The 16,004-nt window shown below is 50.1% G+C and overlaps 6 protein-coding genes across 6 annotated transcripts; 1 reads left to right on the forward strand and 5 right to left on the reverse strand.

The window, feature by feature from the left end:
- Positions 1–247: 247 nt before the first annotated feature.
- AUEXF2481DRAFT_1030 (uncharacterized protein) lies at positions 248–2,048 on the reverse strand (the record flags this gene model as incomplete). The annotated part of the gene is made up of 2 exons (XM_013492404.1): positions 248–1,907; positions 1,963–2,048. The coding sequence occupies 2 exons, from the start codon at positions 2,046–2,048 to the stop codon at positions 248–250; spliced, it is 1,746 nt and encodes a 581-aa protein (XP_013347858.1).
- A 744-nt stretch (positions 2,049–2,792) lies between these two features.
- AUEXF2481DRAFT_25431 (uncharacterized protein) lies at positions 2,793–5,184 on the forward strand (the record flags this gene model as incomplete). The annotated part of the gene is made up of 2 exons (XM_013492548.1): positions 2,793–3,037; positions 3,087–5,184. 2 exons carry the CDS (start codon positions 2,793–2,795, stop codon positions 5,182–5,184), a joined length of 2,343 nt encoding a protein of 780 aa, XP_013348002.1.
- A 493-nt stretch (positions 5,185–5,677) lies between these two features.
- AUEXF2481DRAFT_61713 (uncharacterized protein) lies at positions 5,678–7,665 on the reverse strand (the record flags this gene model as incomplete). The annotated part of the gene is made up of 2 exons (XM_013492821.1): positions 5,678–5,745; positions 5,802–7,665. The coding sequence occupies 2 exons, from the start codon at positions 7,663–7,665 to the stop codon at positions 5,678–5,680; spliced, it is 1,932 nt and encodes a 643-aa protein (XP_013348275.1).
- Positions 7,666–8,145: 480 nt separating this feature from the next.
- On the reverse strand, positions 8,146–8,818 carry AUEXF2481DRAFT_61542 (uncharacterized protein; the record flags this gene model as incomplete). The annotated part of the gene is made up of 3 exons (XM_013492804.1): positions 8,146–8,325; positions 8,380–8,675; positions 8,731–8,818. Coding segments are annotated over 3 exons (564 nt in total), but the record flags the coding sequence as incomplete, so codon positions are not given.
- A 1,257-nt stretch (positions 8,819–10,075) lies between these two features.
- AUEXF2481DRAFT_25434 (uncharacterized protein) lies at positions 10,076–12,413 on the reverse strand (the record flags this gene model as incomplete). Its single annotated transcript, XM_013492549.1, has 3 exons — positions 10,076–10,443; positions 10,497–12,041; positions 12,101–12,413. 3 exons carry the CDS (start codon positions 12,411–12,413, stop codon positions 10,076–10,078), a joined length of 2,226 nt encoding a protein of 741 aa, XP_013348003.1.
- Positions 12,414–14,259: 1,846 nt separating this feature from the next.
- Positions 14,260–15,320, reverse strand: AUEXF2481DRAFT_1035 (glycoside hydrolase family 128 protein; the record flags this gene model as incomplete). Its single annotated transcript, XM_013492405.1, has 3 exons — positions 14,260–14,433; positions 14,490–15,132; positions 15,187–15,320. 3 exons carry the CDS (start codon positions 15,318–15,320, stop codon positions 14,260–14,262), a joined length of 951 nt encoding a protein of 316 aa, XP_013347859.1.
- Positions 15,321–16,004: the final 684 nt, after the last annotated feature.

Below are 16,004 nucleotides of genomic sequence, written 5' to 3' on the forward strand. Positions count from 1 at the left end.
CGTGTTCGACCCTCAACCGCGGCATAACGTAACATTATGTCGCTATAATCCAATACAGAACTTTCTCCTGCAAGGTAGAATACTTGCAGCAGATGGGGGTTGTCCCAAGCTATACAGCTGCTTGGTTTTTGCTCGTACTCGAGTGCATATTTCTTTTTGACTGTATCACGTCAATAGGTGTTGTCGCGCGAAGCAATACGAGAAATAGACAAGAACGTGTTGTATGTGAATAGTTTGTTGTTTGTACTCATTTTTTGGCTTTCACCTGGACCGTAACCCAGTTCTTTGGCTTCACGATCCACTCGAGTCCAGTCAAGTTGCTAGTATCAAGCTCACGCGCTACGTCCCATGCGCTTCTGATGCAATCGTTGACACCCACACCTCTGACCCAGTTCCCAGCAACGCGTAAACGTCCAGAGTAACGCAATGAGAGCTCATCGTGGAACCTCTTCACTCGGTCTTCGAATCCGACAGTGTACTGAGGGATGCAGTTGAGATTGAGATTGACTTTGTGAGCCGCGGGCTTTTCTGTCACGCCAAGATGTCTCTCCATAATAGACTGCGCCATCTGCAGGCCTTCTTCATTGGTAGGGTACGATGACCAGCCATCCCAGTAATGGCCACCCAGCATGACCGTGACCTTTGTTCCTCGGTTGGACACAGTATCCTGCAGGGGGCCAACGAAGTCTTTGTCGTCTGGTGTTGCGGCTGAGTAAGCATTATCGAAAGTGACACCTAGCGCACGCTCTGGATTCTGATCCATGGATATTCCAAGAGGTATGAGGTACCCAAAGCCAGGCGGATGAATATCGGAACTGCGGTAATATAGGTTGACAGTCATTACTGTTGGAGTCGGACAGATAGGTAAGCTCAGGAAGTCACGATTCATTAGCGAAGCGGCCTGCGATGTCTTGTCTGGAGACAAAGTAGATATGACATGAGTGTGCCTGTGCTTCGAGGCCGATCCTTCCTTCGAGTGTGTGGCTTCGAGCTCAACCTTGTGTTCGGTGTTTCTGATGTCGGTGACTTCTTGGCCAAGCTGGAAGATTACGTTCGGCTGTTGTTTCAATGACTCTTCCAATTTGTCGACCAATTGCTGAAGACCATACCGGAACGTGAACACATTCGACCTGCGGAAGTTCTTTCGAAACTCCTGACCAAATGGATAAGGTTCCTTCATGGTGTTGATGAACTCTAGCTCTTTCATGGGAACTTGTGCTCCTTCGACCATGTTATGCACCAGGCCAGTGATAATACTGCCATGCTCTTCTTCTAATCTCCAGAGACTGGGAAATATACTCTTCATACTGAGTTGGTAGATGTCACCAGCATAGATACCATGAACAACGGCCGACATGACCTGGTCGACCAATCTCCGACCTATGCGTCGAGCGAAGAAGTCACCGACAGACTCGTCGGTCACACTGGGATGTCTGCCAGGTCTGAAAGGCTCAAGTAGAACACGTCCAAGAATGCCTTTGAAAGCAGGCTCGTATGTAAGAGCGTGAGCTAAAGCATTTGCATTCTGTCCGACGCCTAGCTTTGGGTGCGGCGCAGGCACACGAACGATATGGTCCGGATAGTAGATGAAGCGGTTCGTAGCAGCGGGAGCAGTCTTCATGGTGAAGATGGTATCATCTTCGAGACCAAGTTGACTGACCAGACGAGCGGTCAAAGAACCATTGCCAGCTGGACGTAACGTCCTCGGACCCTTTTCGAAGAGAATGTGTCCATCGTCTATCTCCACCTTTTCCGTGTGCAACCAGCCACCGAGTCGTGGCGAGCTTTCGTAGATGGTGACTTTGCGATTTGGGTTCGATCGAGATAGGTAATGTGCGGTAGCGAGACCAGTAATACCTCCACCTAGAATGGCAACATCGTTCGGTTCAACTGGTTGACTATAACACCTACATGGTGGAGTGAGCTCTCGCGCTCGAGGTAGTCACGATGGACTAGGCTTACCTTGTTGCCGCGAACCCGACAGGAGCGATTGAGAGGCGCGAAGCCACTCTGGCAATTTGATTCAGCCCATGGCGCCTAACAAGCATCGCTGAATTGCTGATTTGTCCTTGACGAGACCCTGACTGCAATAGAGAATATACAGCAGGACTGACGCGACGGGTGGCTGTCGTCGACCAATACCAATGTGGTCTGAGTCTCGAGAAGCACGAACCAATCATCGTCATCTCAGCCTTACGTCAACGGTAAAGCACTTTACCACCCCTCCTCTCCTTCTTTCTGCCTCGGAGCCCAATTTCCACCTCTGAAGCTATATAGCTGGGCAGGAGGTCCATACATTACCGCTCCTTCCTTCCATCCCGGAGTCTTTGCGAGTGTCTCGGTCATATCCGATATGACCTTGGCTTCATCGCAAAGACCGGCGTTCCTACAAATGTCTGGACCTCGGAAATTGGACCCTAGACCTAGTGCATGCCAATCGCATACACGTTGGTGTGTATCTGACGGCTAATACAAGCATATATATGCTGTCTAGATAGACATGTGGGGCTGGTAGTTATATTGAAAATGTCTATTGGATAAGTGTATTCTGCGGCTTGCTCTACTGCACCCGTTGGACTGAGACTTCGAATCGTCCAGCCAGGAGTAACCGTTATAATCGTCCAGGCCGACACGAGCTGAACAACTGGAGAATACAACGGCTGCGTTGCCATCTCGAAAGGGTAAAAGAAAAGCGAGATCATGTCCAATAAACATTTCGTTCGACATTTTTCCACTCTTCGGTCCTACGGGACTGCCAATCGGCGAACTTTCTGTCGTCTTATAGGGATACCATGAAAGTAACAAACTTTCTATGGTTGCTCTCATGGGCGAGTTTACTAGCTGCTGCTTCCTCTCTGGAGGAGCGAGCAGCCAGCTCTGCTGTGTGTAACAATGCTCAGGTCAAGGCTCTACAATCAAGCAGTGCCGTGTGCTATTGCTCAACCTACCTCTCGATACCCGTCTCGACAATTACGAAACTTACGACCCGTGTATTAACAATTCAAACGACTGTTACGAAGAAACAAGTAATGACCAAGTCAGTATATGGAATGTGAACGAGAAACTCCTATTGACAATGTCCACAGAATATCAACCAGCAATATTAGATCTACTGCATCTACCCGTACTGTGACGGCCAGCTCGAAGACCGGGTACACCACTACAACGAAAGTTGTCACCGTAACACCTCGGGCTCGGTCGCTACATATGCGAAAGCATCTGGAACAACCGAGAGAACTGGTGGAAAGAGCAGCTGTCTCAACATGCGCTACTCCTGCAGTGGTCAGGAGTATGAACAGGGCAGCAATTTCTAGTGCTTGCAAGTGTCTCTCTATAGCACCTCGGAGGACCACCATAATCAGAACCACCACAAAGTTCATCAATCAAGTCTCGACAAAGCTCGTAAGCTCCACATCTCTCCGGACCACGACTATCAGAACTAGTGTTACTGCTTTAGCGACGTTTACGCCTCTCAAATTGATTACTAGGACAGCGACCATCACAGTAACAGCAACACCAAAACCCTCAACTTCTTCTAAGCCTCAGAGCTTGTCGTTGAGTTCGGTACGAAATGAAGGTGTATCCGGGTCGACCACGAAGACGTCTAGTCGGCTGAGCAGTAGTCCATCAATTATTCGATCATCCGGTAGCCTGTCTTCCAGAAGTCAGGCATCTAGCAGCAGGTCGACAAATCCTACATCAATTGGCAGGACATCATCTGCATCACCGACACTTCCACCTCCAGGCAGCACAGTGACGACTATCCGCCCGAGCTCCATATCATCGACAAGCAAATCTGCCGGCCAGCCAAGTGGAATTTCTAGCAGCAGTCAGACTACAAGCATTCGCTCTAGCAGCACGACAGCCAAATCTCTTGTTTCAACAATTGTTGTGATCCAGTCAACAAGCAAGACCTCTTCGGTGTCTGTAGTGGGATCTTCTAGCATGGTAACGAGTGCTACCACAAGTCCAACATCGAACAAGTCCAGCAGTGCTACCTCGAGCAAGCTGTCCAGCGTGACAACCAGCACATCTTCCACCACGTCTGCAAATAAATCTTCAAGCGAACCAGCCAGCATTAGCTCGAACAAGAATTCTAGCAGGGTTTCTAGTGCTTCGACAAGCAAGATGATGTCTAGTGTTACGACAAGCAAGGTTTCCAGCTCTTCGACAAGCAAGACTTCCAGCGAGCCACCAAGCAGCAGCCAGAAGACGACTTCAAGAGCAGCAGAGACAGCATCGACAAGATTCTACCCGCCACAGGGACCACTATATACACCCAAGACAAACGCATGCGCCCCCAGAACGACAAGATCGTCCAGCGGCACCCCTAGCAGTCGACCTAGGTCATCGCCGCTGTCAAGCTTGAGTACATCTAGGTCATCACCAACATCTAGCTCGAGTAGGCCTGCCATATCATCATCTGCTTTCTCGACATCAAGCCGAGCAACCTTTTCGAGCTCGACACGAAGCAGCTCAACACCTCGATTCACCTTTCCCTCCAACAACACAATGTCAACATACACACCATCTTCCTCGTCGTCCGCTCCAACTTCCACACTGAGAGCCAACAATTTCTCCTTCGACAAAGACGACGATATCTCAACAAACGGCACAGCCAACGAATTCCCCTCCAATAACACGGACACATCACCTCCACCCTCCACCAACACAACAGACACCTCCCTCGCAAGCTCCAACATAACAACCTCCCTCCTAAACACCTCTTCAATGTCCAACAAACCCTTCCTCCTCCAATCCTCCTGCACCTCTGGCCTCCAAATCTCCGGTCTCTACGCCCTCTTGATCTCCGTAAACTCAAACCCTACCCTCCAGTTCACTTCCTCTGCATCTCAAGCTACAAGATTCGTGCTTTCTACTTCTGGATACTTGTACGTTGTACCTTCGGCAAACACACCTTGGATTTCGTACTCGAATCAGGAGTTGTTGGCGAATACCGACAAAGGGGTGCAAGATATGGATTTATTCTTTAATGAGGAAGGGGAGGTTGCGGATGCAGGGGGCGAGAAGGTGAGGTGTGGGATCGATGCAGATGGGCTTTTGCAGTGTGTGTCTAGTATGACTGATGAAATTTTGTGGTGTGATGGGGAAGGTACAGTGAGACTGGCGAGTTGCGTCTTGGAAGGGTGTAATGAGGCTGAGTTGGTCGTGGTGCTTGTTTGAAAGTTATGATACACCGGAGTTTCGAGAAAGGCGGCATAGGCATGAGATCATTGACCCTGGCCTGGTAGCATATAGAGGAAGCATCGGGGTCAGGACTCTGGACCAAGACAAAAGGATAGAAGTAGAATCTAACCTCCCCGTGTGCAGAATACTGTCACACCCTCTCTCTCTTTACAATGTTCAAAGCAGGGCAACTACGAGCTATAGAAAGGCACAGTCATGTCTCGTATCAACACACCTAACGCAGGGAGTCGTTGCAAAGACATACCTCGGTGCCATCGCTCCAGATCTAGACAAGTGCGTGTCTTAGGACAGCTACAAGTATGACAGTCTTTCGCATACGGGGAGGAACCAAATTTCGTACCCATCGAGGGCCTTTTACATTTCGTGATATACATTGAACGTTTTCATTTGCTATTTTCCTCTATCCCATCATCCTTCTGTATTCGGGCTATGCAAATCGACATATGGTTGGTCTCAATCATGATCACGCTCAATCAATCTTGAGCGAGCCATAAATTTTGTATACAAACGCCCACGTAGCAACAAATCCAATCGTACCTGGTATACAATGTTAGCATATATGAATCACAAAGGAAAAAAGGGACTGAACTCACCAGTCAAAACAAACCACAATGCACTGATCAACGCACTGTAGCCAAGATACAATACCCCACTTGTCCAAGACGTGAAGCTCAGCGCTCTGACCCAGTACAGCATTGCATATAAGAACACATAGATGGCAGATGCGCCAGAGGTGAAGAAGGCTCTCCACTGCCAATGATAGTTCTCAGCGCAAAGGGCAAAGTAGACCATCAAGATAGTTACAGCAGCTGAGGTTGCAATCATCAATCCATAGCAGAGGAAGAGGAAGCCGAACATGTAGTAGATACGGCTGAACCAGATGCTGCTGATGATGAAGTACAACTCCAGGAAGATGGCGCCGAAAGGGAGGATGCCGACAAGGAACATGGATGGCAAGGGGCGTAGGTATCCAGTGGAAGGTGGGATTTGACGAGGGATCTGGTTAGTACGAACAGGAGGCTTGGACTCAGGCCCGCGGAAGCCAAGCCATGAGCCACCGACAGAGAGAGGCACAGAGATCAGGAACCAGATGGCGACAAGTGCAAGCATAGTGGTGAATGGCACCGCTCCAGAAGATTGACGTGCCCAGACGAATAGGTTGAGGAGGAAGAAGACACTGAATACAGTACCGGGTACAAGAAGAGGCGTAAATGCAATATTCTGCTTCCAAGCGTCGCCGTGGAAGAACTTGTACACGCGAGCAGAGACATAACCTCCCACTGCGCCGAAGAAGGTGTAAAGCATAACCATGACTGTGGTCAGGGATCCACGGTTTGAGGGAGACAGGAAGCCGAGCAGAGCAAAAGCGATGGTGAAGCCGGTCATCATAAAAAGCTGGGCGCCGTTACCGACCAGAATTGACAAGACCATAGGGTGTCTCGGAGGACGGAAGACATCGCCATGGACGAGCTTCCAGCCTGAGTCCTCTTGCACAGTATCGTCCAAGTTTGTACCGCCGAAATCGTCAAGACCCAGATCATCGAGACGATTGTAGCGAGCAATATCCTTGCGCAGTGTTCGGAGAAGAATGGTAGAGACCATACCCACGAGAGCGACGACAATGAGAGCGGAGATGGTCAGCGACACCCAGTGGATCCGCGGGTCGTAGACATGAAGGTACTTGTCCCAACGAGTAGCGAACGAAGTGGGAGAAGGTACCCAGTAGACGCTGTAGGTCCAGATAATCTCGGTAGGTTCCTTCTCGGACAGAATGACGGGATCACTAGTAACACCGCAATCGACCTTGCCATCGTCTAACAGCTTGGAGTCTCTCGAGGACGCCGGCTCGACCAAGACGCCCACGACACGGTATGTGTCTTGGGCGGCCTGATGGTACTCGACAAAGATGTTATAGTGGTTGTTGAGTACCGGGGTCAGGTTGTCCAGCTCGACACCATGCACCTGGCCAAGCGCAAAGCCGGGACTGTAGAAGATGGCCTCGTTGGCATCGATCATCTTCTGAGCAGCAGGCAAGCCGTCGATGTTCCAGTTGACATTGTAGTTCTGCAGGATACGGCGATTGACAAATTTGGCATCGCGAGGTTGGAACGTCTGTTTCCCGCATACAGCCTTACAAGATTCGTTCTTGCCCATGTGCAATTCTAATGGTGACGACTGGATACGATCTCCGAACAGTATGCTCCCCAAACTCTCGCTCTTTTGCTTCGGGCCGCCCTCGGGCTCGCAGTGGTGGAAGGCATTGTGGTAGTAGTCGAACGCGAAGACGGACTGGACTTGGCTGTCCTTTTCGGATTGGGAAGGCGTTAGGCGGTCGACCGTAAGCGGCACTCGGTCTCCGATTTGATAATTGGTAGGCGCGACTCCTGGAAGATAGAAAGACGCTACACTGGAAGGGCCTGCCACCAGTAACGCGCAAAGCGACAAGGACAAGAGCATTCTGCCGCCTATCTAAGAGTGATCATCTGCTTGCGCCGGATCTTCGCTCTATCGCACTGCTATCGCCGTCAAACCCAACTTGGTCAAACGCTTGTGTAGCAACTTGCTTGGTTGAACAGTACAATTACTTCCGAGAGATTATTCAAAGACAAGAGAGTAGCGGTTGAACACGAGACAAAGGAGTTAGTCTCCTGAATAACCAAGTCAACACGACTGCCACGCCTTGGTCTGGGGAGAGCTTCCCATGGCGCCGACGCTTGGGCCAGAGCCATGACGAAGCCGCGTACGCATGTCATCACAAAGTCATACAAGTTTCTTTTTGGAATATCGTGTCCTCGTTTGATAGAAGTGTGTGCTGCTGCTGCTGCTGCTAATAAATGTTGCTGCCCCTTCTGCAGTATGCGGAAATCGTAGGTAATCGCATGCTTGCCCCAAGAAAAGTGTACCGGTAAAGAAAAGAGAAATGCTCTGAATCGACCCCTAGACCAGACCGTCGTATAGAGACAGCGCCGACACAATCGTCTCGTCACGCTTGGAGCCCTCCTTGAACTCTTCCATATCTAGACTGCCATTCTCGTCCTTGTCCATCATACGGAAGATCTTGCGCACTCTCTTCTCTGGTGTGTCTTCGTCTTCGGGAAGCTTGACCATGGATCCAACCTGTAAACTCGTATTAGCATGTGCCGTGATCTTTGGTAACTTGATCATCCTTACCATCTTGTAAATAGCCTCAACAATGGCCAACATCTCATTGTAACTGATCTGACCATCGCCGTCGATATCGTACAGTTGGAAGGCCCAGTCTAGCTTGTCCTCCATCTTGCCCCTGCTCGTCACGCTCAAGGCGCAGATGAACTCTTTGAAGTCGATCGAGCCCGACTTGTCTGCATCAAAGACATTGAAGACGTAGTCGGCGAATGATGACGGATCTCCGAACGGGAAGAACTGCTTATAGATCTTCTGGAACTCCTCTTTTGTGAGCATGCCCGAGGGACAGTCCTTGAGGAAGCCTGTGACTCCATTTTAGCACCGCGTGATGGTTGTCCACTGGAGGTAAACGCTCACCCTTGTACCATTGCTGTAATTCCTTCTTGTCGAAGTGAGTGGCCTTCTGAAGATCGCTAAGCTCCTGTTGCGACAACTTGCTCTGACTATTGTGCGGATGCAAAGTCAGCGTGTCTGTCGCCAGTGAAAGGTGTGAGATCGGGTTGTGTGCTCCAAGCTCTTGCTACAAGTGATGTATGGCTGTGCGTAATGCTGCTTCGCGGTGGATTGCGTAGTCCATGTAGTCGTTCGAGGTGTGACGAGGGATATGTTTGGGTCTTTGTCTCGCGTGGTTGACCGTGGCGAGGATGCCAGTGACGTCGCTTGTAGGAGAGGTGGGAATGTTGTTATCGGCATCGTCGGTCAAATGCATCGTGTTGGTGAAAGCACTTTTGCCGGCGGGTGACATTTGAGGTCGACGACTGCTCGCGGAGACATTGGACAGTTGAAAGGGCGCATGAGTCGGGGCGAGATAGAGGCAGCCATGACGAGAGAATGGAGCAGACAACACGAGACAAAGAGGGAGGGGCTGTTACTCACGACTTCCCCATGTTGCGCCAGAGGAATGCTGATCGTTTGTTGTATTCAATCTAGTGTGAAGGATTCGTGGAGGCTGCGACTCTTGAAAGCACAGAAGGTCGAAGGTTGAGTCTAGGTGATGATGTTGCAGCAGAGAGGAATTAGAAAGCGTCCATCAGGCCTGCCGTGATTGTATAAGGGTGCTCGACTAGCGCGGGGCTTAGGTGGTGGCTGTGAGAACGCCTCACTGTTACCGCGATCCGCAGAAGGCCTCTTTCAACCTCGCACCCACACGAACTGCCCCAAGTACCCGCCCCCACCCGTTTGTCCACTATCACTTTCGTACCACACCGTATCGCTTGCGACCGGCCACGTGCTTTTGCCTGTAGAGAGCCTGCTTTTGACATTCACGCTGGTGCCTGGTTTCACGACATGCGGCACAGCACATGGTTCCTACATCCATCAAACAACCATGTGCAAGAACGAGGTCATGAAACGGCCACATTTCCGGGAGACTTCGGAGTAGCCATGTCTCAAGACGCAAAGACTGCTTATGTTACAGAAGCTGCCGACCGAAGGTCTTCTTGAACGTTTACATTTCACTGCCTTCTTCCTGCCATGTCTGCAACACTCGAAGTGGGTAGGATCACATGAAAGTACTGGTCGAAAGGAAAATTTATACACGTGATCGCTGAAATGCCATGATCTGGAATGAACAACATGAACAAATGTAGGCCTTTGAGTATAGAAAGGAGAAAAGAAACGACTATTCGCTTGCAAAGGGAAATGAAGAACAAATGAAACACGTATGCGCAATGACAATCGTGCAGAGTTATATTGAACTCGCTCAATGTTGATGGCGGAAGTCGAATTGTCCCAACTCGATGTCAGGCAATCTAGGCTCTCGCGCCGCAGGACTGTGACTTCGATCTCTGCCACCCATGCTGGCCGCACCCGAGACAAGATTTTGTTGACTCTCGTCCCGCGAAAGTCCTGGTCTGCCTGCGTACACACCGTCCGACCTCTTGGACATGGGATCGTATGCGATGTTGCTCTTCGCTGTGCTGTTGAGCGAAGGAGACACAAGAGGTGCTTTTTTGTATTCAGAAACCTGCGAACCTGCACCCTTGTATTCGGTGAGCTGTGTAGGGTCCATGAGAAGAGAGTTGCGAGCGTCCAGAGGGGTAAGATCGTCAAGGTCGCGGTTGAGTTTTTCTGACAATATAGATTAGCATTGATCCCAATAAAGCAGCTGATCCCGAACTTACCAGCCTCCTTTCTTCTCTTGCGGTGAGGATTGGCGCGGACACAAGTGATGATCGCATTGACTGCAATCAGAATAGCTAGAACACCAGTGAGGACGGACTGCACGACAATCAGGACAAGACCTGTCACAGTCTTGGTTGTCTGACTGATGCCCAGCTCCTCAACAAAGACGAGCACGCAGATAACCGAGATGACGCGGACCACTTGGATGGTGATGTTGATGACGTTGCCACTCTTGAGTGTATATGGTCTTGACCAGACGAGGAGGATGAGTAGAATGCTCTCGATAGCAATCTGACCAATGGTTTGGATCAACCCATGTCCGTTGGCTCCAGCGATCATGGCGTTTTTGGCAAAGGCATAGACAATAGTGGGGATAAACAGCCACCAATAACCCTTCTTGAAGTTTTCGTAGAGGAATGCGTATCTGACCCAAGTTTCCTTGTGCTCATACAGCATACTTGCGTCACCATCCATCTTTTTGTATTGATTGGCTTTGTGCCAAACAGTGAAAGCGAAAAAGGCGAGGATGCAGGTGAAGATGGCCCATGTGACACCCGCGAGTACCTTGGCTGCCCAAGAGTCACCGTTCGTGAACTGATACACGCAGTAAAGTGTCCAAACACCATAAGCAAGCATGACCAAGTTGGTAATGGTCTTTGCCAAACGCCACCAGTAGCGCTTGCGGAAGCTGTTCATTGACTTGGGGAGGTTGCCCATCAGAGCCAATGCTTCAAGGATGACCTTAGTGAGTAGAATACCGACAGTGATGACGGCGATGACAATAGCAAAAAATAGTAGGATGGTCATGAAAGTGTTTCCCTGTGGAATGGAAAGCTTCTCCACGTATGCCTGGATACCATGAACGTAGTGCATCGGCTTGGACTCGGTAGCAGTGCTGTTACCGGAACCTGAATCGTCGCTACCAATGGTAGTACCGTTCACACTGGCGCTGAAGTCTCTGGCATAGAGAAACACGGTGTCAAGGCCGCGTTTGGTCAGGTTACTGCTGGTACTGTCATCAACTAAGGTGACTTTCTGGAGGTAGTTCCAGCTGTCGGTTGTCAAGTCTCCTCCAGTGCGGTCGCGGAAGCTGTCGATCGTTGTCTGCATGCTACCCCAAGGGATGAGGCCGGTGCTGAATCCAAAGTTTTTTGCGAAGCTACTGTATATGGTGGGGTAAGAGACACTGAGCATGCCGTTGGTTGCGATACCTTGGAACCAGCCAAATGTCTCGCCGAATGTGGGACTAGGTGAGGCACCACCAACGTGAAATCCACCAACAACGGCACCAAGAGCAGATATGCCCAGGGCGGCACCAGCCATTCCAGCAGCAACATAGGTGACTGCTTGCACGTTCATCGACTTGCCGTTGCTGACAGTCGACTGTACACAAGCAAGATCTTGAGTAAGGTCGTCATCGGCGAACAGTTCGAGCTTAGCAACTCCGTCCAAGTCTGGTACACTGAAGGCGATCGATGGGATTTGGCTGGTGTACTCGGCTGGGATAGTCTGATTGCCTGAAGCAGCGAAGCTGCCAGCCGGGACTTTGCGGAATAATGTCAGCCTTTGTAATACAAAAAATGGCGGGAACATGATCACATACCAGGGCACAGTTGCTCAACATAGGTATCTGAGGCGCAAGGATTGAATGCTTTCTCGTAGACGGTTCTTCCGTATGCAGTGACGACAACCTTGGCCTGGACGTTTTGCGACTGGGAACTGCTTCCAGCGACATTGAAGACAACCTGATTTGTCGATCGGTCGTATTGGATATCCAAGGCTTCAACCTTAATTGTGGGGTTGGTCGAACAAAGAGTGTATCCTTGAGTAGACAGAATGTCACCACCCAACACTCTAACCGGCAGAGTGATGAGTAGCACAAGTGGCAGAGTCCACGAGACGCTCGAAGACCACATGGTCGATGTGTGTAGAAGGCGAGGCCTCTATGTGTGATATAAAACTTCCAGACTTTTTTTAAGCTTTCAGGGGTTCGAGGTTGGGGTAGTACGAGTTGCGATTAAGCTGGAAATGGTCGAGATTTTCCAGTAGAGAATTTTGGTAGATAGTTGTAGCGAATGTGAAGTGAAGTCAGAGACAACACAGATGGACAATCCGAGAAGTGTTTTGAGCCAGTCGACAAGCAAAGCCGTTCGTGTTGTGTGTCGGCGGCGTAATAAGGGGCTGCGGCCAGTTGAAACGTGCTAAACGCGGGAGAAAGACGTTGTGGGTGTTTTGGAAAAAGACACGAGAAGGAAGGTGGAGAAGTTTGGCGCCGAGTGTGCAAAAGAGAGAAACGAGACAGCAAAACGTTCGAGCGCAATGGACAAAATAAAATCAAGGAGCAATAGAAAACTGCATGTGTGCAGATGCAGAAGGCGAGCGAATGAGGTGAGGTGAAGAGTCTCCAAGTCCAAGTCGGAAGTCCAGGGTGCTTTGCTAGTGCACGCCGCACCTACCTACTTGCATGCGTGCACGGTACTCGGAGTAGCATCGAGGCCTGAACATCGACCGACCCGACTGTTTCTCGACACTCTTGGACTGTCTTACGTGGATCGGCGCCTGCCTTCATTCCATGCTCATCACACTGCTGTGCCTGGTTGTCATGTGGCGGTCACCATTTCACACTGTGCCTATGTTTACACCTACAAACGGTCTTGTTGCGATACAGGTTCACAACGACCGCTGCGCCTTGAAGCCGCAACTGCCACCTTGCACGGTCTGAGCGTCTGTTGATACGAGCAGATGTCTGCTGCTTCCGATTAACCAATAGCCTGTCATGGATATAGACGCCCATTCGCTACCACGGTCTCAATCCTTCCGCCAGGCCTCGTCACCTATCTGTCTAAACACCATTTGTACAGCCATCATGCCTCAACCGACCTTTGACGGTAAGTGTCCTGACACATGGCAATCTTGTTTAGTAGCTACGCAATCATTATCCGCTTTGTATTGGCCGATCATTAGCTGTTTCTAAAAATGACACAAGCAAGCATCTTTATTTTCTTCTGGTGGGATTGCTTGTTTACCTGTCAGTAAAGTAGTCGGCCTTCTTCCCACTGTGATCCTGAGAACCATCGAATTTGTGTAGTTTTTCTGGCGAAAGGGAAGTGGCCGATCATACGTGCACAGGACCTCATCAGCGATATACTTGATTGCAGGATCATCGATCTCACGCAGAGTATGCTTGATATGGAGATCTTTCTTCGGTCGCGGCTGATGTCTGTATATGCATGCTGACTGCTTGAGTCGCTTGACAGCCTTCGGCACCAGAACTTTGACCACTATTGATATATGGATGTTCTCAGGTGCTAACGTTCGTCACTTCGACTCTCCTTCCTGATGATGCAGAGCAACGACGAGCTGTAGAAAGGCACAGTGATTTAATAATTCGATAGAAGCCGTACAGAGAGCCCATAAGATAACGTACCCCACTGACATTGTTCCGATCTCCGAGAGATGTTGTGCCTTGCGACGGCTCCAAGACAGGGGTCAGCACACGAGGAGGCCATAACATGCTCCTTCTAACCCTAACCCTCCCTTCTATACTGCTTCGCAGTTTATTGTATCGAGCCAAGGTCCCAAAGCCTTGTTGTGTAAATGAGTCTTGTATTTTTGTATTCTTGGCTTCTAGCACAAGCGCTATAGCCTTTCGAGAAATGTTCATCCGCTATGTGTAAGTAATCTATCCGAGATAACCAGCCTGCCTCTCTAAGGGCTGAGGTCTTTTCATGTACTCCCGCTCCCAAAACCAAGGTATCGTATTTACAGAATGCTCCAGAAAATAGTGGCAGCAACGAGACCACTCCATCCAGCGAACTTAGCAACAGTGCTGGCAGAACCGTGAGGAACGGCACCAGTAGATGCCTTGTTGAGGTACATGGCACCGATGTCGGTGAGCTTACCCTTCTCGGTCAAGAAAGCTGCATTAGGTCCAACCTGAGCATTCTTGTTAGTATGTAATAGATCAGGATGAGGAAAATGGCGCTACTTACGTTAGAGACAGACGAGCGGAAAGCACCAAAGTAAGAGTACTTCTGCATGTACGGGATGCGATCGAGATACTCGAAACTCTGGTTGGCAAAGGTCTGACTGTCCTCGAGGGAGCAGTCGGCGCACGCGAATTCGGTAACCCAGATAGCACTGATGTTCTCGTAGGTTGAATTGAGCTGGCCCAAATGGCTGGCCAATCCTTCGAAGTTGCCGTACCAATGAGCCGGAATGAAATCGACCTCACAAGAGGTAGTGTTGGAAGCAGTGTCAGAACTGTTGACAAGAGCAGCACACTCTGTGAAGAAGTTCTGCAGCCAGTTGAATCCGGTAGTAGCACCAGTGACTGCAGGAGCACCAAGCTTAATGCCAAAGTCGCGCTTCAAAGGCTCCATCTGCTTCTTCCAGACCTGAGCAGCAGTGGCAGCACTAACGCAAGAGCCTCCGTATCCACCAGTACAGCCATCAGGTTCATTAAACCCAAGGACGTAGGTGATGTTTTGTCCCTCCGAAACCAGGTTGCTAACTGTGTTGTAGAAGGTCATGTCGTTCGCCGGGTCTTCCGGTGCTCCCCACAGCATAGGTACGAAGTTGAGCTTGTTTTTGTAGTCAGGTGTAGGGACAGCGGCATAATTATAGTACCAAGTCCTGGATCAGTCAGTGTGTTGTCCACCACATATTCCGCATTGATGAATCTCTCACAGGTCGGTGTTGTTTGTCCAGATGGCGTCATCTGAAGTTGTCTCGGTGGAAACCACGCAGAGACCACGCTTGCTGGACGCGGTGGCTGCCACGAGAGGTGCGGCCACAAGGAGTGCCGAAGTAGTGTAACGCATGGCGATGTGAGTTATAGATTATGGGTGATAATGGGTACTCGCGGTCCGGGGGTATCGTAAGGGTATGTAGGATCCGGTTTTCAACAGCGGTGAATGCGTCAGAGGCGGTTTAATATATGCGAGCGATTGAATGAGTGACTCGAGGAAAGCTGGCACAATCGGGCTTCCGTAGCATATGTCGATGTTCAAGAAGAATGAAAAGAGTGAAAGAGCGAAAGACGCAGGGGAGAGGGAGGAGAAAAATGTCCACAAACCTCAGACAATACTTTTCTTCAGCTATCCAGGAGCGTTGGCGAGCCCATACTAGAGCGCATCTGGGCTGCGTGAGAGAGTCAAAAACGGATAGACTCTCAACGTTATCAAGCTCGTCCACTCCCGGATCTGCAGCCACCCGTTGATACGGCTATTCTGAGACTAGAAAGACTTGGCTTTCTCAAATTGTTCTGATCGTGCTAACGAAGAAGGAAACGAGTCAAGAACGCCGCGGCATCCCGTCATCTTCTCGCCCATAAATCATCTGCAAGGCAAAGCTGATGGTTCGGCGCCAATGCTTGTCTTTATTGAGCGTACAACAGATTGTGCGTTCAGTCCGCATGCCCGGTCAGCCGCAGTTGCAGGTCCCCCTCGCGTCCGCATCATCGCTTGAACTTTGGCACGGCATTCGGCATTTCCGCTCGACTTCCG

This window comes from Aureobasidium subglaciale (genome assembly GCF_000721755.1).
Source record: "Aureobasidium subglaciale EXF-2481 unplaced genomic scaffold scaffold_1, whole genome shotgun sequence".
Taxonomy (NCBI): Eukaryota; Fungi; Ascomycota; class Dothideomycetes; order Dothideales; family Saccotheciaceae; genus Aureobasidium; species Aureobasidium subglaciale.